Below are 23680 nucleotides of genomic sequence, written 5' to 3' on the forward strand. Positions count from 1 at the left end.
GCCTGGGAGGACTGGTCACAGAGGTGACTTAATTCTTAGACCTGTCAGTCTGGCTACAGAAAGCAGGGCTTGAAAGCCTGTGTTTCCTCTTTTTTTTTTTTCTTTTAAGGCAGGTCTCACTCTGTTGTCCAAGCTGGAGTGCAATGGTGCCATCTTGGCTCACTGCAGCCTTGACCTCCTGAGCCCAAGCAATCTTCCCACTTCAACCTCCCGAGGAGCTGAGACTACAGACATGCCCCATCAAACCCAGCTAATTTTGTTCATTTTTTTTTTGTAGAGACGAGGTTCTCACTATGTTGGCCAGGCTGGTCTCGAACTCCTGGCCTCAAGGGATCCTCCTGCCCTGGTCTCCCAAAGTGCTGGGATTACAGGCATTAGCCACTGCGCCCGGCCAGCCTATGTTTCTCCTTGACATTGCCGCCTCTGCTTGAAGGCCAGCCATTCCTCTGTTTGCCATTACAGAAGAGGGGTTTGGAAAGACCTGTGGCACTGTGCCTTCAGCTGAGTAGGCCTTTAAGCCAGGTCAGAGTCCTCCTGGGCCCTAGAGCAGAGGAGGCTGTTGTTGATTTTCATCTCCACTCAGGGAGGTGCACAGAGCCCTGCGAGGGGTGGGCGTGGTCCTGGCCACCGTGCTAGGCTGCGCCTTCCAGGGCCTTAGCTGCACTTGCTCCTTGTGAGATCTGAGAGAGACTGTCTCACAGGTAGAGGCTTCCCGCAAGGGGATATTGCTTCTTAAACTTGGTAATAGAGAAAAAGCTACTCATTAATGAAGACTTTGTACCTGCACTTGTTTTTGAAAGGTTCCTCGTGCTTATTGGAGGTTTTTAGGAGCTTACCTAAAGACAAAGGCTCTGTCTGTGAACCTCTGCCCACGCAACTGGCCCTGGTGTACTCGGCTCCAAGGGCATACACTGGGCGGTGTGCAGCTGGATGTTGGAGGTGCTTTGTGAAGCAGGCGTCACTGTGAGGCTTCACCTCTCTGGAGGCTGTAATTGTGAGAAAATTCCCAGGATTTGAGCTACTGTGTGTCACCCTGTCACCTGGGAAGCGGGGTTTGAAGTTAAGATCATATTCCGATTCAAAGCCTTCCAGCTCCAGGTGAGGGTGAGCAGACAGGTGTTTCCTAGAGGCCCTGAGAGGCGAGAGCACGGAGGAGAGACAGCCAGGGAGCATTCTCACTGTTCCGTTTTCCTTCTGCTGCTGGCCGCCCTGCCAGGCTCACCTAGGAACCGATTCTGAGAGGCCAGTGGTGGCTCGTGCTACGGAGAAGGCCTCTCACCAGAGGCAGGGTCAGGTCACCACAGGAGTGGCTTTGTCACCAGATCCACAGGCTTACTCTTCCTTCCTGTGTTCGGATCCTGCGGCTGCCTTCAGCCCTGGCTTGCGCAGGCTCTGGGGAATCCTTTCTGCTCCTTCCCCCGCTTTGGTTGGGGAGCACACGTCTTGCATGTTTGTTCAGCCTCCGCGCTTGTGCGTGGCATGGACTCAACTCTCTGGGCTTGGTGTGGTCAGATCCCCGCAGGCACTGCCTGTCTTAGCCTTGTTGTTTTTGAGACTGTGTTGCTCCTGATGAATGACTGGGGTTGGAAAGGTCGGCTGAGGACACGGCGGCTCCTTGGAAACCCCAAGTCAGATAATTTCTCCAGAACCTGCTGTGGCCCACACGAATGTAATAGACCTTAGAGTGGCCACTCAGGCTGTCGGTCAGCAGGGCTCGTTACTGTGGCTGAGCAGTTGGATGTAGGGGGACAAGTGGGCCGGGCCCCATACCACCCAGCAGCAGCCCCGTCTCATGCAGAGGTGCTGCGCCAGCCGAGCAGCCAACCTCAGCGGCGGGTGTGTTTCCCGTGATGTCTCCTGAAGGGGCATGGGAAGGGTCACGTTTTAAAAATTAAATATTGTATGAAAATTATAAAATGCTCTTACATCCTTTCAAGAGTCTTTTTAGGTCTCACCCTTTTAGCCAGGCTGGAGTGCAGTGGTGCCGTCATAGCTCACTGTAGCCTTAAAACCTGCTGGGCTCAAGCCATCCTCCTGCCTCATCCTCCTGCATAGCTGGGACTACAGGTGTGTGCCACCATGCCTGGCTAATTTTTTTACTGTTTTATGGAGACAAGGTCTCACTGTGTTTACCAGGCTGGCCTTTCAAGAATCTTGAAGGTACCAGTAGGTCTGATACTTGATCATTGTACTAACTTGTGCTTTTCCTGTAGTGAGAGTCAGGATCATGGCTTGGTCTACAAAACCAGCCTTTCTGGGGCACGTGTAGGAATCTGACACCACGTCAGCTCCAGGAGACCTGAGGGGGAGGTGGGGCCGTTAGAATCGCGCTCCAGGAGCACACACACGGGCTCTGACGGGGGTACCCTGCGCGCATACAGGGAGCACCAACAGCCAGTGGTCTGGGGTTGAGGCTGTGAAACTGGCATTTTAGGTTGGTTTGAATGGCTCAGTGAGACCGGGCACTGTGGGTCACTCCTGCAGTCCCAGCACTTTAGGAGGCTGAGGTGGGTGGATCGCTTGACCCCAGGTGTTCGAGACCAGCCTCGGCAACATGGTGAAACCCCATGTCTAGGAAAAATATAAAAAATTAGCCAGGTGTGGTAGCGCGTGCCTGTAGTCCCAGCTACTCAGAAGCTGAGGTGGAAGGATTGCTTGAGCCTGGGAGGTGGAGGTTGTGTTAAGCTGAGATCATGTCACTGCACTCCAGCCTATGCGACAGAGTGAAACCTGTCTCAAGAAAAAAAAAAAGCTCAGTCCATTTTGTCCTCTACTGAGCATAAGATCAAAAATTCTAGGACTTATTTTAGCATTGACTTTTATAGGCTACAGCAATGAGAACACAAAAAGGGTCAGTTCTTTTTAGCCGAACGGCTCTTAGTTATTTTACCAAGATGAATTTGAATTAGCCGTATGGTGGGAAATTCCACAGTCTCATCCTTGCTACTGTTTTGAATCTTCTAATTGGAATTTCTGTGTAACCAAAGTGCTTTGATGAATGCTCATTGCTTTGGGAATGATTTGTATTGGCTGATGTCACACTTTAAGAAATAGGTAATTTGTGTTTTAACAGCACTGTGTGTTTTTTCAGGCAAGGATATCCTGAAGGATACTATAGTTCCAAAAGTGGATGGAGCAGTCAGAGCGATTACTATGCAAGCTATTACTCCAGCCAGTACGATTATGGAGGTATGTCAAAGAACTCCAAGCAGCTGGCCTTAGCAGGCGCCTTGTGCAAAAGACACTGATGACATGCAGCGCTGGCCAGCCAGCACCTGCTGGTGACTTCCAGGAAATGTCCCCTTTTATTAATCTCTTTATGTTTTTGCCCAAAAGCCAAAATAGTTGAAAATACTTTGTATTTGGAAATAATTATATTGATATTTTTCATTACTAAATTACATCTTAATCTTAGCATGAATGCATCTTTGTCATATTGGCAGATTTCTCTGATTTTCTAGTGGAACATAACCAGCAGTTCGAGAGCTGCTGTGTCCACATGTGCCTTCGTAAACATAAACGGATGAAAAGGAAGTGAAATGAAAAACCATCTCCTCGGTCCCACCAGCCGTGTTTCCCACACTCCTGACCACAGGAGGCTGGCAGCTGCTGCCTGGGGCGGTGTGGACATGGGCCACGCCCACCGGGCAGCGACCTGGGTGCTCCCTGGCGACGTCCAGCTGCAGCCACATCTGTCCTCCATGCAGTGTGTGCAGCACAGTGGCCATGTCCCCGGGAAGAGCCTCCTCCGGTCACTCCTGCCCTGGCTGTGGCCTCTAGTGCTCTGGGCCCTGAATCCCCTTGACACGTATCAAATATCCTCTTTGATATTTGCACCTGTTTTAAATATAAATTTAAAAAAGAAAAGACATCTTTAGAAAAGATGATAAAAGACCTTTTAAGAACTTTTTCTTAATACTTGCTAAAAACACTTGCTGAAAATGGTATATCCAGTTTGTTTAGAGCCCTTTTAAAGTAACCTTTTAATATTGAGATTATTTTTGAAAACCTTATGAGTCACATTAAGGAGAAGAAATAGTAGTAAAATTTACAGTTAGGGGATTAACTAGTCAAAAGCAGCAACCGTGACAGAGAACTGGCTGGGCACAGTGGCTCACACCTGTGATCCCAGCACTTAGGGAGGCCGAGGTGTGGGAGAAGCACTTGAGCCCAGGAGTTCAAGAACAGCCTGCGAAACATAGTAAGACCCCAGCTCTGTTTAAGAAAAGAAGAAGAAAAAGGACTTAATAAAGAAATCTTTTGGCACCTTTTCTAAAAATATTTTTTCCTTTTAATCTAAAACACTTGTATTGAGAGAAAAATCGGCCAGTTGCCTTTAGGTAGCTAGGGCCCTCCAGATCTCATGGCTTCCTGGTGTCGTGCTGGTTTCCAGGAGAGAAGCTGGGTTTCTCGAGGAGTCCTTAGAGCATGAAGTCCTGGGGTGGTGTCGCTTCTTTAGTGATATCTGAGGCATTTCTTCTTTTGCATGTTACTGTATTAATCATTAATTCCTTGCTCACAGATCCAGGTCACTGGGATCGTTACCACTACAGTGCTAGAGTCAGGGACCCCCGCACCTATGACCGGAGGTATTGGTGTGATGCAGAGTATGACGCATACAGGAGAGAGCACTCTGCCTTCGGGGACAGGTTGGTGGAGCACCCCTGGGGAGGCAGAGGCTGGGGGCAGCCAGGGCGCGCCAGTGCTTCTCTGCCCTCATGTCTGGGTTTTAACAAAGAGCTGTGGTAGTTTGGGTGAGCATCTGCCTGATGTTTTGGTCCCTGTCTGAAAGGAAGGAGGGAGCAGACCCTCCCAGGGTTCCCAGCTTGGACTGTTAGAGGAGAACTGGCCTCAGCAAGAGGACTGTTCAGCACCTCTGGGAGCACCTGGGAGATGGGGCTCACTCTTTCTCATCGTCCCTTCTTACCGGTCGCGCCCTGCAGCCCAGAGAAGTGACCACACTGGAGACGCATTCGCAGTACTTCTCTAACGTTGCACGTCAGAGGGCCCTGAGTGTCGGGTGTGCTGTGTTGTGCCTCGGCCCCAGGGGTCTCGGTCTCGGCTCCTGGGCAGCTGCGTGGCACATGGGGACGGGGCCTCCTGCACTCCCATTCCTCTGCCTCTGTCCCCCGGCTTCCTCTAGGCCTGAGAAACGTGACAACAACTGGAGGTACGATCCTCGCTTCACGGGGAGTTTTGACGATGACCCCGATCCGCACAGAGACCCTTATGGGGAAGAGGTGGACCGGCGCAGCCTCCACAGCGAGCACTCGGCACGGAGCCTGCACAGCGCACACAGCCTGGCCAGCCGCCGCAGCAGCCTCAGCTCCCACTCACACCAGGTGCGCGGCGGCGCCTCACAGACACGCGGACAGTTGTGTTTAGAACCACCATCCTGTTTGCAGCGTACCTAAAGTTTTACTGCTGTGCCTGGGGAATTGATTTTGCCCGTTTGCTTTGTTTTCTAAGAGTCAGATTTACAGAAGCCACAATGTGGCTGCCGGTTCCTACGAGGCCCCGCTTCCTCCAGGCTCCTTTCACGGCGATTTTGCCTACGGCACCTACCGCAGCAATTTCAGCAGTGGCCCCGGCTTCCCAGAGTATGGCTACCCTGCCGACACCGTCTGGCCTGCCATGGAGCAAGGTGTGTGCTCAGCAGGACAGAGGGATACCGGCTAACCCCACTGGGGCGGCCACCCAGCCCGGCATCTGAACACGGGAGTCAGGGCTGGGATTGGAATTGTGATGTCCTGGCCTGGCTCTGACCCAATCCGTCCTTCCGAGAGGCAGGGCGTGTCAGGACGGGCCAATGCTGTCTCTTCTATTGCAGTTTGGTTTAAGGCCTGAGAGCTGCCCTGCCTGCCCTGACATGTGTTTTAAAGTGTGACTCTGAGGACAGCTCATATCCAGGCTCTGGGCAGCCCCTGATCACATCCCCATCGCAGACCCCGTTGCTCAGCAGGCGTGCAGGAGGGAGCTGCTCATTCCCCTTGGAGACTCCGCTCCTGCAGTTGTCCCGCGTGTCAGTCAGAGTTCCCTTCCAGGATGCTCAAATGCTTTTTCTTGGCAAATTGCAGAAATATACGTAAAGATATAAAGTTACAGAATTTAATGGTAGGCTGAGTTTTTTGTTTGTTTGTTTTTTGTTTTTTTTGAGATGGAGTCTCACTCTGTCTCCCAGGCTGGAGTGCAGTGACGTGATCTTGGCTCACTGCAACTTCTGCATCTCGGGTTCAAACGATTCTCCTGCCTCAGCCTCCTGAGTAGTTGAGATTACAGGTGTTTGCCACCATGCACAGCTAATTTTTGTATTTTTAGTAGAGATGGGGTTTTGCCATGTTGGCCAGGCTGGTCTCAAACCCCTGACCTCAAGTGATCCATCCTCCTCGGTCTCCCAAAATGCTTGGATTAGAGTGTGAGTCACTGTGCCTGGCCTTACTTTCTTAAAGTATTGTTTCAGTTAACATTTTTTCATTTCTTTTTTTTTAAGAGACACAGTCTCACTCTGTCACCCAGGCTGGAGTGCAGTGGCACGGTCATGGTCTCTGTCTCCTGGGTTCAGATGGCCCTCCTGCCTTGAATCCTTTCAAAGTGCTGGGATTACAGGCATGCACCACTATGCCTGGCTCCTTATTTTCTTTTTTGCTTGAGGTGTTTTGCTGGGTGCTGTGTGGTCATCGCAGTCTGAATTTGATTTTGTGAAAATGGAAGAGCTCGGGAGTGGGCCAGGCCTGGGAGGAGCACGCACAGTGGCAGGAGCCTCAGGGCGGCTCAAGAGGGTGTTGCGGGAGCTTTCTCAGTGTACAAGGGAACAGCTTTCATGCTTAATGATTCAGACATTTTTCTTTTCCTGACATATGCTGAAGTTCTACTTTTAAGTATGATATTAAACAATTACCGACTTTTGAGTTGAAAGTCTGTCGTGATAAATCTAACCTGTGATTTAAGCTGTGTGAGTGCGTTGAAAGTCTAGGCTCAGAAGCATCAAACAGTGACAAGCTGATTGTTTCTTTTTCAATTTATTTTAAATGCAGTTTCATCAAGACCAACTTCTCCTGAAAAATTTTCAGTGCCTCATGTCTGTGCCAGGTTTGGCCCTGGCGGTCAGCTTATCAAAGTGATTCCCAATCTGCCTTCAGAAGGACAGCCGGCCTTGGTGGAGGTCCACAGCATGGAGGTAATGGCACACGCAGAAGCGTGGCGTCACTGCTCTGCTGCCCCGGGGAACTCTGTGCTTTGTAGTTTGTCATCTTCAATTGTCAGACCTTGTCTCTGGACATACATCCTTGGAAAATGTTTCTTCCTGTGAATTTTCAATTTGTAGGGTTTTTCTTCTATTTGATCATATCTTTTTCCTCCTAGAAGTCAGTATTGTAAGCGTCTGCCTTGGGTGTTCAACGTGGTTTGATTGTATATGCATTTTCTGTCCTCGTTTTGGGGATGTTTGCTTTATTGGTGCTTTTCAATGATAGATGCAGTGGGTGGGCCCGGTGCTGCCCAGGTGAGGGGGGCGGGTGGGGTGGATGTGCGCGGCGCTGCCGAGGTGACGGGGGCTGGCATGCGCCTCTTCCTGCAGCTTCTGCAGGCTTTTGTCACATGTATTGGGGTTCTGCCTCAGTATTTGGGGAGAGAAAATGGATTTCACTACTTAAAATAAAGTTTGAAATCATGGCTGTGGTCCACACAGGCCATGTTTCATGTAACAGCCTCGACAGAGCGAGCCTTCACCTGCTGTGGGGCGGGGCGGGTGGGCCATGCCATCCTCTCCTCTCACGGGCAGCATCCGTGCCTGGGTTGTCTGGCCTGCCAGCAAGGGTGGCTGCGCACTGGCTGCCACTGACCCACGGCCCTCTCCTCGTAGGCCTTGCTGCAGCACACGTCTGAGCAGGAGGAGATGCGGGCGTTCCCGGGACCCCTGGCCAAGTATGTTCCTTGTTGAGGCATTTCTTTGTGAGCCCAGCCTTGCAGACATCACTGCTCACTGTGTGTTCTTTCTGCAGAGACGACACCCATAAAGTGGATGTCATTAATTTTGCACAGAACAAAGCTATGAGATGTTTGCAGAATGAAAACTTAATTGACAAAGAGTCTGCAAGTCTTCTTTGGAATTTTATTGTTCTCTTATGCAGACAAAATGGGGTATGTTTCTTTCTACTTCTAGAGTGTTTCTTCTTGCTGGTCTTCATTTCGTCTTGGGAATGCTCAGCCTCCCGAAGGAGCAGGGCGAGATCCGCATGGCCAGCTATGGGAGCCTCGAGGGCCCCCTTAGGAAGCACACTGTAGTGGCTGGGTGGGGAGGGAGAGGGAACGTGCGGTTGGGATGGGATGAGGTTTCAGCCCAGCCTTGCCAGCCTTTCGGGTAGTTGTGGGTCTGGCTGTGTCCAGGGTGGGGCTTTGTGCCTGTGGTGGTCCAACGCGTCCTCACCTGAGAGCCATGTTCTCCTTCCTGTTCCTGTTGACCCAAACAGACCGTGGTAGGGACCGACATTGCGGAGCTTCTGTTACGAGACCACAGAACAGTGTGGCTTCCTGGGAAGTCGCCCAATGAAGCAAACCTGATTGATTTCACAAATGAGGCAGTGGAGCAGGTGGAAGAGGAGGAGTCTGGTGAGGCCCAGCTCTCTTTCCTCACTGGTGGTCCGGCGGCTGCCGCCAGCTCGCTCGAGAGAGAGACCGAGAGGTTCAGGGAGCTGTTGCTGTATGGCCGTAAGAAGGTGCGCCTCCACATCATGGCACCTGGCGCCTGCACGTGTCCGCTGTGTCGGGCCTGGTGCGGGGTTGCAGCCTTCGGGGAGGGACGTGGCCCCCTTTCGGGAGCATCCGCGCCTGTACGTGTCCAGTGGGTCGGGCCTGGTGCGGGGTTGCAGCCTTCGGGGAGGGACGCGGCCCCCTCTTGGGAGCATCCGCGCTGCAGTGTGGGGCTTCGGGTCTTGCTGTTTCCTGAACGATGCCTGACTCTTGTATGCCATCCTTCTGGAGGTGTTAATGTTGGTTTCCTTCTAACTGTTTCCAGTGTTGGAGACCTGCAGATTAAATTTTCAGTCATTCGATAAATGCACATGTTGAGCACAGGCCGTGCCCCTGCTGTGTGTGCCAAATCTCGGATGAAATGTGCATGACACAAGTTGTGGCATTCTCACAAAGTCAGGCTCGAGTCCACAGCCCAGAAGTCGTTGGGAGTTGGGAGGGCGCACTGAACCTGTCAGAGGCGCAGTGCATGGAAAGGCCACGGGCAGGAGAGCAGCCAGTGCGTGTAGCGTCCAGTGACTGGGGTCACAGCAGCGTGGGGACTGGGGCAGGCGGGGGGCCTGAGACAGGAGCCTGCTCTGGGACAGTGGGGTTGGGGGGTCCATAGTGACTGCAGCAGTGACACTGTGCACAGGAGGGGCTGTCTAGGGTGCATGATGTTTGCTTTGGATGTGCTAAGCAGGAGAGAGGCCAGTCTCAGAAACATGTGTGGCCCTGAACAGCAGAGACATGGGATAGGTTGAGAGTTTTCTGTCCTTTTATATCATGATAAACTCAGAAAGGGCATATTTGACCAGTATTTTTATTTTTTTATTTTTAATTTTTTTTGAGACAGGGTCTCACTCTTGCCCAGGCTGGAGTGCAGTGGCGTGATCACAGCTTAATGCGGCCTCGACCTCCTGGGTTCAAGTGATCCTCCCATCTCAGCCTCCTGAGTAGCTGGGACTACAGCTGCATGCCACCACGCCTGGCTAACTTTTTTTTTTTTTTTTTATAGAGACGGGGTTTCACCATGTTGCCAGGCTGGTCTCGAATTCCTGGGCTCAAGCAATCCGCCCGCCTTGGCCTCCCAAAGTGCTGGGATTATAGGCATGAGCCACCGCGCCCGGCCTGATCAGTATGAGTCTATTATGGATGTTTTATAACTGATTGAAGTCATGTAACCTGTTAGCTTTTATTAACATCTTCCTCTACTGTAACATTTTTGCCTCCCAGCCAGAAGTTCTAAATTATGCCCTGGATGATTTTGGTGAAAGGGGAGGCTGCCTTACTGGAGTCACTGTCCGTGTTGACAGGATATTCGCGGAGGCCTCCTGTTAGAACTGGGGAGTTGACTCGAGTGTGTTTCCCAGTGGATGGGGCGGCGTGGTGGGCAGCGCTGCGTGGTTAGCCCTGTTTGTGATTAGCGTGCTTGTGTTTTATGCTGAAAATGGATAAAAGCAGCAAATATCTACAAATACCCACTACCACGGGGACTTTGAAACTCAGGAAAATAATGAATCGCTACGTGTCTTTAGTCTCCAAATGGTGAATAAGTGTGTTTTTGAGGCCTTTGGGTTGTTTGTGTATCTGCTGCTGCGTGAGGACACATGGCCTGTCGCCTGTCTTGACTCATGTCACGTGAGTGCCGCCAATAACCCACCAAGGTCCCTGAAATGCCTTTCTCAGGATGCTTTGGAGTCTGCAATGAAGAATGGCCTGTGGGGTCACGCTCTGCTACTTGCAAGTAAGATGGACAGCCGGACACACGCCCGAGTCATGACCAGGTACAGTCCCACAGTGGCCTGGTCCAGTGGCGAGCCCTGCTGGCTCCCTGTAGCACGCGGCGTCCGCACCCTGGGGGCAGGCGGCAGGCGGATCTCACTTGACTGTGCTGTGCTCCCACACGAACTCGGGCTTCCTTGGCCTCGAGGCTTCCTTGGGTTGTGTTGTGGAGAGCTTAAAAAGTTTTTAATTAACTGCATGGTTTTTAGTACTTCATGTAAAATCTCAGTGAATTCGTCAGTCTTCATCTTTTATAGCTTTTTTTAAATTTTGAGTTTTGCTCTGGTGCCCAGGCTGAAGTGCAGGGGCGCGATCTCAGCTCACCGCAACCCCTGCCTCCCAGGTTCAAGTGATCCTCACACCTTGGCCTCCCAAGTAGTTGAGACCACAGGCACCCACCACCACACCCAGCTAATTTTTTGTATTTTTAGTAGAGGTGGGTTTTGCCATGTTGGCCAGGCTGGTCTCAAAACTCCTAGCCTCAAGGGATCTGCCCGCCTTGGCCTTCTGAAAGTGCTGGGATTACAGGCGTGAGCCACCATACCTGGCCTTATCTTTTACAGCTTTTTTTTTTTTAATATTGAGATAAGAAAGAAAAATAAAATATTGAGATGTGTGTACTTTGCCTAAGTGAAATATAAGTCTAATCATTACATCAGAGGGCTTAGGGCTGATTTTTTTAAAAATTTATTTTATTACTATTTTATTTATTTATTTTTTTGAGACAGTCTTGCTCTGTCGCCCAGGCTAGAGTGCAGTGGCATGATCCCAGCTCACTGCAACCTCTGCCTCCTGGGTTCAAGCGATTCTCCTGCCTCAGTCTCCTGAGTAGCTGGGATTATAGGTGTGCACCACCACACCCGGCTAATTTTTGTATTTTTAGTAGAGATGGAGTTTCTCCATGTTAGTCTCTTAACTTCTGACCTCAGGTGATCTGCCCACTTTGGCCTCCCAAAGTGCTGGGATTACAGGCGTGAGCCGTCATGTCCGGCCGGCTTTTTTCTTTTAGCTGAGCCAGCATGGGGTCTTTCTGTGTTTATGTCTGCCTAGGTTTGCTAACAGCCTCCCAATCAACGACCCTCTGCAGACAGTCTACCAGCTCATGTCCGGGCGGATGCCTGCCGCGTCCACGGTGAGTGGCACTGCCTGGTGGCTTGCACAGGCTCCACTGCCTGTGTGGAGTTTGCTCGTGGGTGACGCTGTCACAGGCCGTGAGGTGCCTGGTGAGCCCAGCTGTGTGGAATTGAAATGGCACTGGCTTCCGGGGATGAGGCTTCGTTTTGTTTTTCCTCATGTTAGTGCTGTGGAGACGAGAAATGGGGAGATTGGAGGCCGCACCTCGCCATGGTCTTGTCCAACTTGAACAACAACATGGACGTCGAGTCCAGGACGATGGCTACCATGGGCGACACTCTGGGTAGGTCAGGGGTGGAGATGGGCATTGGGCGTCGCGGATGGAGCGTCGAAGGCCCGGTTGTCTGTGGTGTTGGCAGAAATCACCAGAACCCGGCCTTCTCGGTCCGGCTGGCGTCTCTGGTGCCTTCTGTGCGCGTCCTTGACTTCTGCAAGCGCTCCCGGTCGCTGAGCGCCCCCTGTGTGTGGTGTCGTCTCTCCGCAGCTTCAAGGGGCCTCTTGGATGCGGCCCACTTCTGCTACCTCATGGCCCAGGCGGGATTTGGTGTTTACACGAAGAAAACTACAAAGCTTGTCTTAATCGGATCCAATCACAGGTAAAGAACCAAGTCAGTGTAGTCCTGTAAGTTTTCCTTTCCAAGTAAAACAAAATCCTTCTCCTTTAGTGAATTCAGAAATGGCCAGAATCATGTCTTTATTTGTCACGTGGTGGGACACACTTCTGGATGATTTGCTCCAAGGTTGACTATGCCAATAATTGGCCATTTTTTCCACATCAAAATAATTCACTTCCTCTACAGTTTGCCATTCTTAAAGTTCGCAACCAACGAAGCAATCCAGAGGACGGAAGCCTATGAGTACGCCCAGTCCCTGGGTGCCCAGACCTGCCCCCTGCCTAGTTTCCAGGTAAGCAGGTGCTGCCAGCCTGCAGCTGTCATGGCTGGGCAGACACTCAGTGCTAACAAGCTTTTGGCTACTTAGATTGTTTGAATTGGTATCGAAAAAAATGATGTGAGTTTTTTGGGGGAGGATCTTGAGAAGACATTTGATCTAAAATGCTAAGAAACAAGATCCCATTGAATTGAGGCTTTCCGTTTGCATTTGATTTCAATTATTTTCATGAGCTTTTTTTTTTAAAGGAGACAGGGTCTCACTCTGTTGCCCAGGCTGGAGTGCACTGTTTTGATCACTCCCAGGCTCAAGTGATTCACCTCAGCCTCCAGAGTAGCTGGGACTACAAGCAGCACTACCATGCCACACTAATTTTTTTTATTTTTTGTAGAAAAAAACTGTGTTGCCCAGACTGATCCTAAACTCCTGGGCTCAAGCAGTCATCCTCTCTCAGCCTCCCAAAGTGTTGGGATTACAGGCGTGAGCCACCGCACCCAGCCTGTATGAGTTTTTTTTTTTTTTTTTGAGACCAAGTCTCGCTCTGTCACCCAGACTAGAGTGCAGTGGCACGATCTCCGCTCACTGCAAGCTCTGCTTTCCGAGTTCACGCCATTCTCCTTCCTCAGCCTCCCGAGTAGCTGGGACTACAGGCACCCACCACCACGCCCGGCTAATTTTTTGTATTTTTAGTAGAGATGGGGTTTCACCGTGTTAGCCAGGATGGTCTTGATCTCCTGACCTTGTGATCTGCCCACCTCAGCCTCCCAAAGTGCTGGGATGACAGGCGTGAGCCACCGCGCCCGGCCGTACGAGCTATTTTTAATATTTGAGGGCGGTATTCTCTGATGCAGTGTGGGGGTGGTGTCTATAAAACATACATGAGCGGCTGAGCATGGCGGCTCATGCCTGTAATCCCAGCACTTTAGGAGGCCAAGGTGGGTGGATTACCTAAGCTCAGGAATTAGAGACCAGCCTGGGCAACATAATAACACCCTGTCTCTACAAAAAAAAAAAAACAAAAACAAACAAAAATTAGCCAGGCGTAGCAGCATGCACCTGTGTTCCCAGCCACTCGGAGGCTGAGGTGGGAGGACTGCTTGAGCCCAGGAGATTGAGGCTGTAGTGAGCTGTGATTGTGCCACTGCACTCCAGACTGGGTGACAAAGTGAGACCCTGTCAAAAAAAATAAAAAAGAATGAAGTATCTAGAGAATGTCTGTGGAGCAGCTCAAGCTACACGGAAGGCAGTGGTCTCAGTGCCGCGCTCTTGGGGCGTTGTGACCGTGAGAGCCGAGTGGCCCCATGAAAGGGGTTGGGGGGAAAGCAGAGTGAGTTTCCTACCAGCTTAGTCGTTTACTTTGCTCTTGAAATCCCTTGGGGAACAGGGACTAGGACTGTGGTCAGCGGGCGTGGTGGGTGGGAGACGATGATGAGTGAAGTGTCCAGAAGAGTTCACAGCTCACAGGGCGATGCTCGGATGCAGGGGAGCCTCAGGGCAGTACAAGGCTTTGTCCATTGGCGATGCTCGGACGCGGGGGAGCCGCGGGGCAGCAAGGCTTCTGTCGTTTCAGGTGTTTAAGTTCATCTACTCCTGCCGCCTGGCGGAAATGGGGCTGGCCACGCAAGCCTTCCACTACTGTGAGGCCATCGCGAAGAGCATCCTGATGCAGCCGCACCTGTACTCCCCGGTGTTGATCAGCCAGCTTGTGCAGGTGCTGCCCCTGGCACCTGTCCTCGGGATGCTGTGCTGACTGCAGGGAAGGAGGGTTTGCCAGAGCCCCCGGGCAAGGGGGTAGCGATGGTTCAGACGCCCATTGTGGTAGGCGCTCGGAACCTGCCTCTTGGGCGGATAAAGATCTTTGAATGGCTTCGTGTTTTGCGTCTTAGCCTGGGGACTCTCAGGCACCGTGTGCCAGCACAGAGCCTTGGCAGCGAGTTTCACAATCAGAAGGAACTGTCTGTAGGATACTCTTTTTTTATTGAGACACAGTCTCACTCTGTCACCCAGGCTGGAGTGCAGTGTGGTGCGATCTCGGCTCAATGCAACCTCCGCCTCCCAGATTCAAGTGATGCTCCTGCCTCAGCCTCCCAAGTAGCTGGGATTACAGGCGCCTGCCACCACGCTTGGCCAATTTTTTGTATTTTTAGTAGAGATGGGGTTTCACCATGTTGGCCAGGCTGGTCTCAAACTCTTGACCTCAAGTGATGGATGCATCTGCCTTGGCCTCCCAAAGTGCTGGGATTACAGGCGTGAGCCACCACGCCCGGCCAGGATATTCTTATTTTGAGGCAATTTAGTCTGGTGGTTGATAGCTTAAGTGTCCAGAGTCCAGCAGCCTTTGCTTGAGTCCTGGCTGTACTGCTGCAGGCCTCAGTTTCTTCGCCTGTAAAACAGAGGCGGCATGACTGACAAGAGAGTATGGGAGGCGCCCGTGTTGCACCAGGATCTTCACCTCTTGTCAGTAGTTCCATTTGTGAGAACGTGCTCATGGGATACCCAAAAAATGTATTAGGGACATTTTTAGACCCATTTCAAAGTTCAGAGAGTCATTCATGCACGCGTCCTTAGGTGCTCATCCCCCACCTTAGTGGTTATGAACACAGGGCCAAACTTGTGTTCTGCCCCCTCTGTCCCGCTCTGCATCCCCCAAATTCCCGATGAAAGCATGCAGACATTCCCAGGGGAGTCCAGCTTTTGCTGAGTCAGGTCCACGTGGTCAGGTGGTAGTCTCGGGCCAGGCCTGTTCCAGGGGGGTGCCTAGCGCTGCCAACCCAGTGCCCGTGGGTCAAGAGGTCGTCTACAGCAACTTCCCAGTCACCCAGCGTCCCATGTGCTGGGTATGTCACCTAAGCACATACTAGAAACATGTAGGCAGCTAATTAAACTTTATTGCCAGTGAACACCGAAGCTGCATTGCCTGGGCATTTTGAAGACGGCTCACTTGCCACCACCCGGTGGTGACAGGGGCCTCTGATTTTTGCCCGTGTCTAGATGGCTTCCCAGTTACGACTCTTCGATCCCCAGCTGAAAGAGAAGCCAGAAGAGGAGTCCTTGGCTGCACCCACGTGGCTGGTTCACCTGCAGCAGGTGGAGCGGCAGATTAAGGTACAGCCTTGGCTTGGGGTGGCACAGAGGCGTCTGGCAAGGTGGCTTCTGTCCCTGTCATTTCCACACTGAAAGTATGTATCTGTAAAGACAGTGTAACTGCAAACGTGTGCCTGTGAGAATTCCCTAATTCCCCAGAAAGGGCTTTGAGTGCCTCCTGTCCTGAAGTAGGGACACAGCAAGCGCGGTGGTGGCAGGCGGGCGGCGCTGCAGAGCGGCCACAGGCGGCTTCCACAGGGCGGGTCTTGTTCTCCCTCAGGAGGGGGCTGGAGTATGGCATCAGGACGGAGCCCTCCCGCAGCAGTGTCCCAGCACTCCGAGCTCCGAGGTGGAGCAGTTGGACGGGCCAGGACTCAGTCAGCCAGCAGCCCTGGGGATCGCCAACCCTCTGCTGGCGGTGCCTGCACCGAGCCCTGAGCACTCGAGCCCGAGCGTGCGGCTGCTGCCCTCAGGTGAGCCCAGGTGCGCGGCTGCTGCCCTCAGACAAGCCCCTGCTTCCTGCGGGCTGAGCCGTGGCCTGCGCCCTTGCCTCCTGGAGAACTGCTTTCAGATGTGGACTGTTGGAGGCAGTGTCTCACACCACCTCAGTGGTTGTGGGGCTCCTTGGTCTCCTCCCTCTTCCCTTCCATGCTTCCTCCCCTGATGAGCCCATGGAGGGGGGGCTCATGGCTTTCCATGTCCATAAATATCCATGTGCTGGGACACTGCCCTGAGCGCCCGCTGCCTGCTCAGCCTCCCTGCTTGCTTCTCCGGGAGCCTCCGCCGCACCGTGTCTGGGCGGCGCCCTCGGCTGTGCCCCTCTGTAACCTGCTTCTCCCAGTCGGCCCCGTCGGTGGAAGGGCCAGCCCAGAGCTCCAGGGAGTCAAGTCCAGATGCCCCCTCCTCTCTCGCACTTCTCGGCTTCCTTCGTCAGTGAACCTCACCAGCGCAGCCTGCACGCAGGTCCGCATGCCTGGATGAGCACGGCTCCTTCCTGCTCGCCTCCTGCTTCTTCCCCAGACCCTCCAGACTCTCCATCTCACCTGAGGACAAGCCAGGGTCCTCACGGTGGCCACAGGCCCTCCAAGCTTGGCCCTGAGCCCTCCTGCCCTGGTGCCGTGTCCACTCCCACGCTGTGGACCAGCCACACTCCTGATTTGGGCCCACTGCCCACCCTCCCTGCCTGATGTCCAGTCTGCTTCGTCCTCAGACACCGTTACCACTTCCTGGTTGATTGCTGTCCTTAGCGCTTTCTCTTCTTACTCAGTTCATCTGTCCCGACCCCCATGAGGACCCAGCATTTCTTTTGTTGTTGAAGCATCCAGGGCCCAGCATGGTGCTGGTAGGCAGCAGCCCTCCCAGGTTTTATGTTGAGTCGGAAGAATGAAGGAATGAACGAGTGGCCTGTGTGACCCCTGGCCGTGGAGGAGGGGACTCGGGCCTAGCAGAGCTCTGTGCCAGGCGGCCGCCGTGGGCTTGCATGTGGGCCGCGCCCTGGAGCCCGCGTGCCGCTCTGACTGCTCAAGTGCCCCTCCCCTAGAAAAGGAAGCGTAGTGCCCCTCCCCTAGAAAAGGAAGCGGATACTCTGCTTTTCTGCAAACCACGGATGGTGCGGTGGGGTGGTGGCTTCAGGCTTTCTGCTCTGTTGGACCTCCCTTATAAAAGAAACGGGGCTGTACAAAATAACTTGTCATAAACACGTCGAGTGTCAGCTCCTTCCAGTGACTCAAGCTACCCTCAGTAACCCCAGACCTCTTCTCCACCGTTCCCATGCAGCTCCGCAGACGCTCCCTGACGGCCCATTGGCTAGTCCTGCCAGGGTGCCGATGTTCCCAGTGCCACTGCCCCCGGGGCCCCTGGAGCCGGGTCCTGGCTGTGTGACCCCAGGGCCTGCACTTGGCTTCCCGGAGCCCTCCGGGCCTGGCCTCCCACCTGGTGTGCCACCTCTGCAGGAAAGGAGACACTTGCTCCAGGAAGCCAGGAGCCCAGACCCAGGTGGGGCTGCAGAGATGCTGTCTCGAGAGCAGAAGCAGCATGGGGTGTGGTGTTTGTGGGGATTGGTGGAAGAGATTGAAGTTATTTGAGCTTGAAACAACTTACATTACTTGTCTTAACGTAGACCAGAAATTCTGGAAGTTATAGACTGGATGGGTTCAGAGTCTCACTACAACAGCAGTGTTAATGCCAGTTCCTTTTGTAACTTGGCTTTTTGTTGTGAAGCTTAAATGGCCATTGGGGCAGGGCATGGTGGCCGTGGGTCTCCTGGGGTCTGTCTTTAGACGGCCCTGCTGGACGCCTGGTGAGATGCACAGGGGCAGGTCATGAACTTCTGTCTGGAACTCGATTTGGTGGATCTTGTCCCTGGTCTGTGCCTATGTCTACATGTGTGTATATGGACAAAGCAAAACATAGGCCTAGTTTTAAAAATAAAAGAGCGTGCACACATGTGGGAAGATGTTCAGCCTTGGTTTCTGCAGATCATGCTGGTGTGGCGGTAGCTGGGTGGGAAGGTGGTGTGCCTGTTGATCTGTGTGCCACACACACGTCCCGCCTTCTTGTGACTGAGATCATAGTTGCTCTCTTTCCCATTGACAGGGATAGTGCCGCAGGAGGCGCCTGTTGGAAACTCACTTTCCGAGCTAAGCGAAGAAAATTTTGATGGAAAATTTGCTAATCTGGTACTTTGTCACATTTTCTTAAACTATTTGTTTTCCATAAAGTTCATCGAGTGGGCACCCAGACTCCTTGTTGAGTTGTAAGTAGGATGATGGTAGTGAGGACTATGAAATTGTTTCTAAAATTGTTTCTTAAAGTGAAAGTGCTTCTAAATAGCTTTCATCCTTAAAATATGAAGAGTTGGTGAAAACACTGGTAGGGAAAGATGGGGAAGAGAGAATTCAGTAGCGTAAAAACAGTTACTTTAAGTAGAAGAAATACCCAAATATCATGAAATCCCCTTATTAATTTTAATTCTTCCAAAATGGGTACCTTCTCTGATTTCTACATCTCTTCTTCTTTTTTTTTTTTTTGTTTTTTTTTTTGAGACAGATTCTTGCTCTGTCGCCCAGGCTTGAGTGCAGTGGTGCGATCTCGGCTCACTGCAACCTCCATCTCCTGGGTTCAAGCAGTTCTGTGCCTCAGCCTCCCAAGTAGCTGGGACTACAGGTGTGTGCCACCATGCCTGGCTAATTTTTTGTATTTTTTGGTAGAGACAGGGTTTCGCCATGTTGGCCAGGCTAGTCTCGAACTCCTGACCTCAAGTGATCTGCCTGCCTCAGCCTCCCAAAGTGCTGGGATTAAGGTGTGAGCCACTGCACCTGGCCATCTCTTTTTTTTTTTTTTTTTTTTTTTTTTTTTTGAGATGGAGTTTCTCTCTGTCGCCCAGCCTGGAGTGCAGTGGTGCGATCTTGGCTCACTGCATCCTCTGCCTCCCAGGTTTAAGCAATTCTCTGCCTCAGCCTCCTGAGTAGCTGGGACTACAGGCGCCCACCACCACACCCAGCTCATTTTTTGTGTGTGTTTTTAGTAGAGATGGGGTTTCACCATCTTGGCCAGGCTGATCTTGAACTCCTGACCTCATGATCCACCCGCCTCAGCCTCCCAAAGTGCTGGGATTACAGGCATGAGCCACCGCGCCCAGCCCGGCCATCTCTTTTTCTACAGTAGAATTTCTTTTCTAATTTTTTGATCTCACAAGAGGATGTCCTGGAATTCAGTAGAATTTCTAACATTGTCACTGGTTTTCCTGAAAGTGAGATTTATCTCATTAGACATGTTTGGTATAAATACCTCCTCTGTTTGCTCTACTCCTAACCAGGAGGGATGGTTGCTTTTATACAGACCGCATTCTGGAACCTTCTTTACAGATACCCAGCCCTTCACGGGCATCCCATCAGTAGGCGATTGCTATAGTTTGAACTTGCATTAGGTGTTTTACCCTTTAAAATACTGTGTCCCTGGAAAAGTAAAAATGAGGGTTGAGCTATTAAAAATTGGGACTTGACCCAGGAATAAATATTTTTAAAAATCATTGTATCTTTGAGAACACCCATCGCCCCCCTCTGGCCAGTCTTCCCTCAGTGCATGCTCACACTCCGTTTCTTCCAGCCCGGAATCTCCATCGAACGCCCGCATTTGCATTCTGAGTGCTGAGTGCTCCCAGACGGAGCTGCTTATTAAGTGCGGCTGGCTTTTCTCTAGTCAGGCCAGGTAGAGGCTCTGGGAGGCCCAGTCAGGGGGCTGCTCTCCCCAGCCCCCTTCCTGCCTCCCTCTGGTCACCGGAGTCATCCGGCCTCTCAGTGATGTATTTAGGGAACACGCCTGGGGAATTGCATCCCCCTCTCTCTTTCGGTTCCTGTGAGGAGCCCCAGGAGAGCCTGTTCTGCATTTCCTTGCGACAGACCCCCTCGAGGACGGTGCCAGACTCGGAGGCCCCCCCAGGGTGGGATCGTGCCGACTCGGGTCCCACGCAGCCACCTCTGGCTTTCTCACCCGCTCCCGAAACAAAGAGACCCGGACAGGCAGCCAAGAAAGAAACGAAGGAACCTAAGAAGGTAGTACAGCCTGCCCACGGTGCGCCTGGCGGCCGGGAGGGTCTGGGCAGGAGGCACGCTTCCCAGAGCGCCATCCTCTTAATTCACCACACATGCAAATAGCCTCCTGATACAAACAGCCGAGTGTCTACAGCGCACACGGCATGATGGGTGTCTGTGTATTTGTGCCTTCAGTTAATAGGATAATAGCCCACCCAGGTCAGCATGGGGACGCAGCCCGGCCCCCAGAGGTCGCCTCTGGCCACTACCTGTCAGACCCACCCGCAAGGGACCAGACGGCAGCCGCTGCTTTGTCACTGTGGTGTGTGCCTGCTGCCGGCTCACAGATCCTTTCTCCCAGCCGTGGACTTTGGGACTGCTTTCAGTGTAGGGCTGGGATCCGTCAGGCCCCAGGAGCCTCCTTGCCTGTCTCTTGGCGAATGTGCGTGCCAAGGAGCTGAGGGTTTAGCTCGCAGGATGAGCGTGTGTTCAGCTTTAGGAGACACTGCTGAGCAGTTGTCCTAAATGGTTGGTTGCCCCAAGTCACATATCCTGCAGCAGAGGACAAGGGCCCTGGATATCCCTCATCTTCACCAATACTGGGCGGTGCCGGTTCTTTAACTTAGCCATTGTGCTGGGGCTGATGACATCTCATTGTGTCTTCCTCTGCATCTCCACAGCGAGGTGTGACGCTGGGCACCTTCTCGTGTCCCTGTTACCATCTCACCGCTCTTTTGGGTCAGTGCTTGTTCAAGTCTCTATCCGTTTTTTTTTTTTTCCCCATAAAGATGGGGTCTCACTATGTTGCCCAGGCTGGTCTCAAACTCCTGGGCCCAAGTGATCCTCCCGCCTCGTAGCTGGGACTGCAGGTGTAGCCACCACACCTGGCTTTCCTTTCCATTTTTAATGGTGTTCTCTTCAGGACTTGCAGGAGTCCTTTCTGTATTATGGATATAAGTCCTCTGTTAGGTGTATTTATTGTGATATCTTCTCCCAATCTGTAGATTGCCTTTTTACTTGTAATGGTTTTTTTGTTTGTTTGTTTGTTTGTTTGTTTTGAGACAGGGTCTCACTCTGTCAGCCAGGCTGGAGTGCATTGGCATGATCTTGGCTCACTGCAACCTCCGCCTCCCAGGTTCAAGCAATTCTCCTGCCTCAGCCTCTCCCGTAGCTGGGATTACAGGTGCCCACCACCACTCCCAGCTAATTTTTTGTATTTTTAGTAGAGATGGGGTTTCACCATGTTGGCCAGGCTGGTCTCAAACTCCTGACCTCAAGTGATCTGCCTGCCTTGGCCTCCCAAAGTACTGAGATTACAGGTGTGAGCCACCATGCCCGGCCTAGTAATGGTATTTTATGAAAAATATCATTCTTCATTTTAATAAAGTTCAATGATCAGATTTTTCTTTTATGGCTGCTGTCTTGAAAATAAACACACATTTAATTCCAAATTTGTGTGAGCTCTGAGATAAAACACGATACTTGAGCAGGTTTCCAGTGCACAGGCTATCACAGGCCTCCCCGGGACAGCTTGTCTGGCCAGTAGAACTCACAGAGAAATAGAATTGAGGGTGTGTAGTAGCTGCTGAGGCTTCTCCTCTTTCTTCAGTAGAAGTGAAGTGCATCAGGCCGGGCATGGCGGCTCACACCTGTCACCCCAGCACTCTGGGAGGCCGGGCGCAGCAACTCCTGCCTGTCACCCCAGCATTCTGGGAGGCAGGGTGCGGCGGCTCACGCCTGTCACCCCAGCACTCTGGGATGCTGAGGCGAGCGGATCATGAGGTCAGGAGTTCAAGATCAGCGTGGCCAAGATGGTGAAACCCCATCTCTACTAAAAATACAAAAATTAGCCATGCATGGTCGTGGGCGCCTGTAATCCCAGCTACTCAGGAGGTTGAGGCATAGAACTACTTGAACCCGGGAGGCAGAGGTTGCAGTGCGCCGAGATCGCGCCATTGCACTCCAGCCTGGGGGACAGAGCAAGACTCTGTCTCAAAAAACTAACAAACAAAAATGAAGTGCATCATGTGAAGAATAAAGTAAAGTTTCCTAATAACCGAATTCTCCACACATGGGAAACACAGAGGGCTGTGTCTGCCTCCGACACACACTGACTTGGACAGCCCGCCTTCCTCTTCTCAAAGGGGAGGATGTCGGAAGCTTTGTCAGTGTTTAGACGTAAAAAGTTCCTGAAGGCACGTTACTGTTCTGACCTATTTAAATGACAGTAAAATACACAGAACAAAATGCACATTTTTACCATTTTCTGAGTGCACAGTTCTGTGGCACCGAGTACTTTCACACTGTTGTGTTGCCGTCACCACCATCCGTCTCCAGAACTGTCTCACCTTCCCAAACGGAAACTCTGTCTCCTTGAAACGAAACAACTCCCGGTTCCCCCCCACCTCCATCCTCCTGGTGTCTCTGGATCTGCTCCCCACCTCCATCCTCCTGGTGTCTCTGGATCTGCTCCCACCTCCATCCTCCTGGTGTCTCTGTGGATCTGCCCCCCACCTCCATCCTCCTGGTGTCTCTGTGGATCTGCTCCCACCTCCATCCTCCTGGTGTCTCTGTGGATCTGCTCCCACCTCCATCCTCCTGGTGTCTCTGTGGATCTGACCCCCACCTCCATCCTCCTGGTGTCTCTGGATCTGCTCCCCACCTCCATCCTCCTGGTGTCTCTGTGGATCTGCTCCCCACCTCCATCCTCCTGGTGTCTCTGTGGATCTGCTCCCCACCTCCATCCTCCTGGTGTCTCTCTGGATCTGCTCCCCACCTCCATCCTGGTGTCTCTATGGATCTGCTCCCCACCTCCATCCTCCTGGTGTCTCTGTGGATCTGCTCCCACCTCCATCCTCCTGGTGTCTCTGTGGATCTGCTCCCACCTCCATCCTCCTGGTGTCTCTGTGGATCTGCCCCCCACCTCCATCCTCCTGGTGTCTCTGTGGATCTGCTCCCACCTCCATCCTCCTGGTGTCTCTGTGGATCTGCCTCCCACCTCCATCCTCCTGATGTCTCTGTGGATCTGCCCCCCACCTCCATCATCCTGGTGTCTCTGTGGATCTGCTCCCCACCTCCATCCTCCTGGTGTCTCTGTGGATCTGCCCCCCACCTCCATCCTCCTGGTGTGTCTGTGGATCTACTCCCACCTCCATCCTCCTGGTGTCTCTGTGGATCTGCCCCCCACCTCCATCCTCCTGGTGTCTCTGTGGATCTGCTCCCCACCTCCATCCTCCTGGTGTCTCTGGATCTGCCCCCCACCTCCATCCTCCTGGTGTCTCTGTGGATCTGCTCCCCACCTCCATCCTCCTGGTGTCTCTGGATCTGCCCCCCACCTCCATCCTCCTGGTGTCTCTGTGGATCTGCTCCCACCTCCATCCTCCTGGTGTCTCTGTGGATCTGCCCCCCACCTCCATCCTCCTGGTGTCTCTGTGGATCTGCTCCCACCTCCATCCTCCTGGTGTCTCTGTGGATCTGCCTCCCACCTCCATCCTCCTGATGTCTCTGTGGATCTGCCCCCCACCTCC

General features: G+C 52.5%; 1 protein-coding gene across 16 annotated transcripts in view; it reads left to right on the forward strand.

Annotated features, from left to right (window-relative positions):
• SEC16A (SEC16 homolog A, endoplasmic reticulum export factor) overlaps positions 1-23680 on the forward strand; it is a 45556-nt gene that overhangs the window by 12988 nt on the left and 8888 nt on the right. For 13 of the 16 annotated variants that reach the window (XM_055117465.1, XM_063594110.1, XM_055117466.1 and 10 more), the window contains 19 exons: positions 3092-3189; positions 4523-4649; positions 5144-5342; positions 5470-5644; positions 7035-7177; positions 7862-7923; positions 8001-8139; positions 8469-8714; positions 10417-10514; positions 11563-11644; positions 11812-11929; positions 12131-12242; positions 12447-12552; positions 14108-14248; positions 15529-15642; positions 15902-16094; positions 17398-17616; positions 18217-18299; positions 20022-20174. In XM_055117465.1, the coding sequence (XP_054973440.1) occupies positions 3092-3189; positions 4523-4649; positions 5144-5342; positions 5470-5644; positions 7035-7177; positions 7862-7923; positions 8001-8139; positions 8469-8714; positions 10417-10514; positions 11563-11644; positions 11812-11929; positions 12131-12242; positions 12447-12552; positions 14108-14248; positions 15529-15642; positions 15902-16094; positions 17398-17616; positions 18217-18299; positions 20022-20174 (2608 nt within the window). Of the gene's footprint in view, positions 1-459; positions 2068-3091; positions 3190-4522; positions 4650-5143; positions 5343-5469; positions 5645-7034; positions 7178-7861; positions 7924-8000; positions 8140-8468; positions 8715-8795; positions 9866-10416; positions 10515-11562; positions 11645-11811; positions 11930-12130; positions 12243-12446; positions 12553-14107; positions 14249-15528; positions 15643-15901; positions 16105-17397; positions 17617-18216; positions 18300-20021; positions 20175-23680 lie in introns of those variants that run through there. The other 3 variants (XM_063594111.1, XM_034929537.3, XM_034929538.3) reach the window with 3 other exon arrangements.

This window comes from Pan paniscus, chromosome 11 (genome assembly GCF_029289425.2).
Source record: "Pan paniscus chromosome 11, NHGRI_mPanPan1-v2.0_pri, whole genome shotgun sequence".
NCBI lineage: Eukaryota > Metazoa > Chordata > Mammalia > Primates > Hominidae > Pan > Pan paniscus.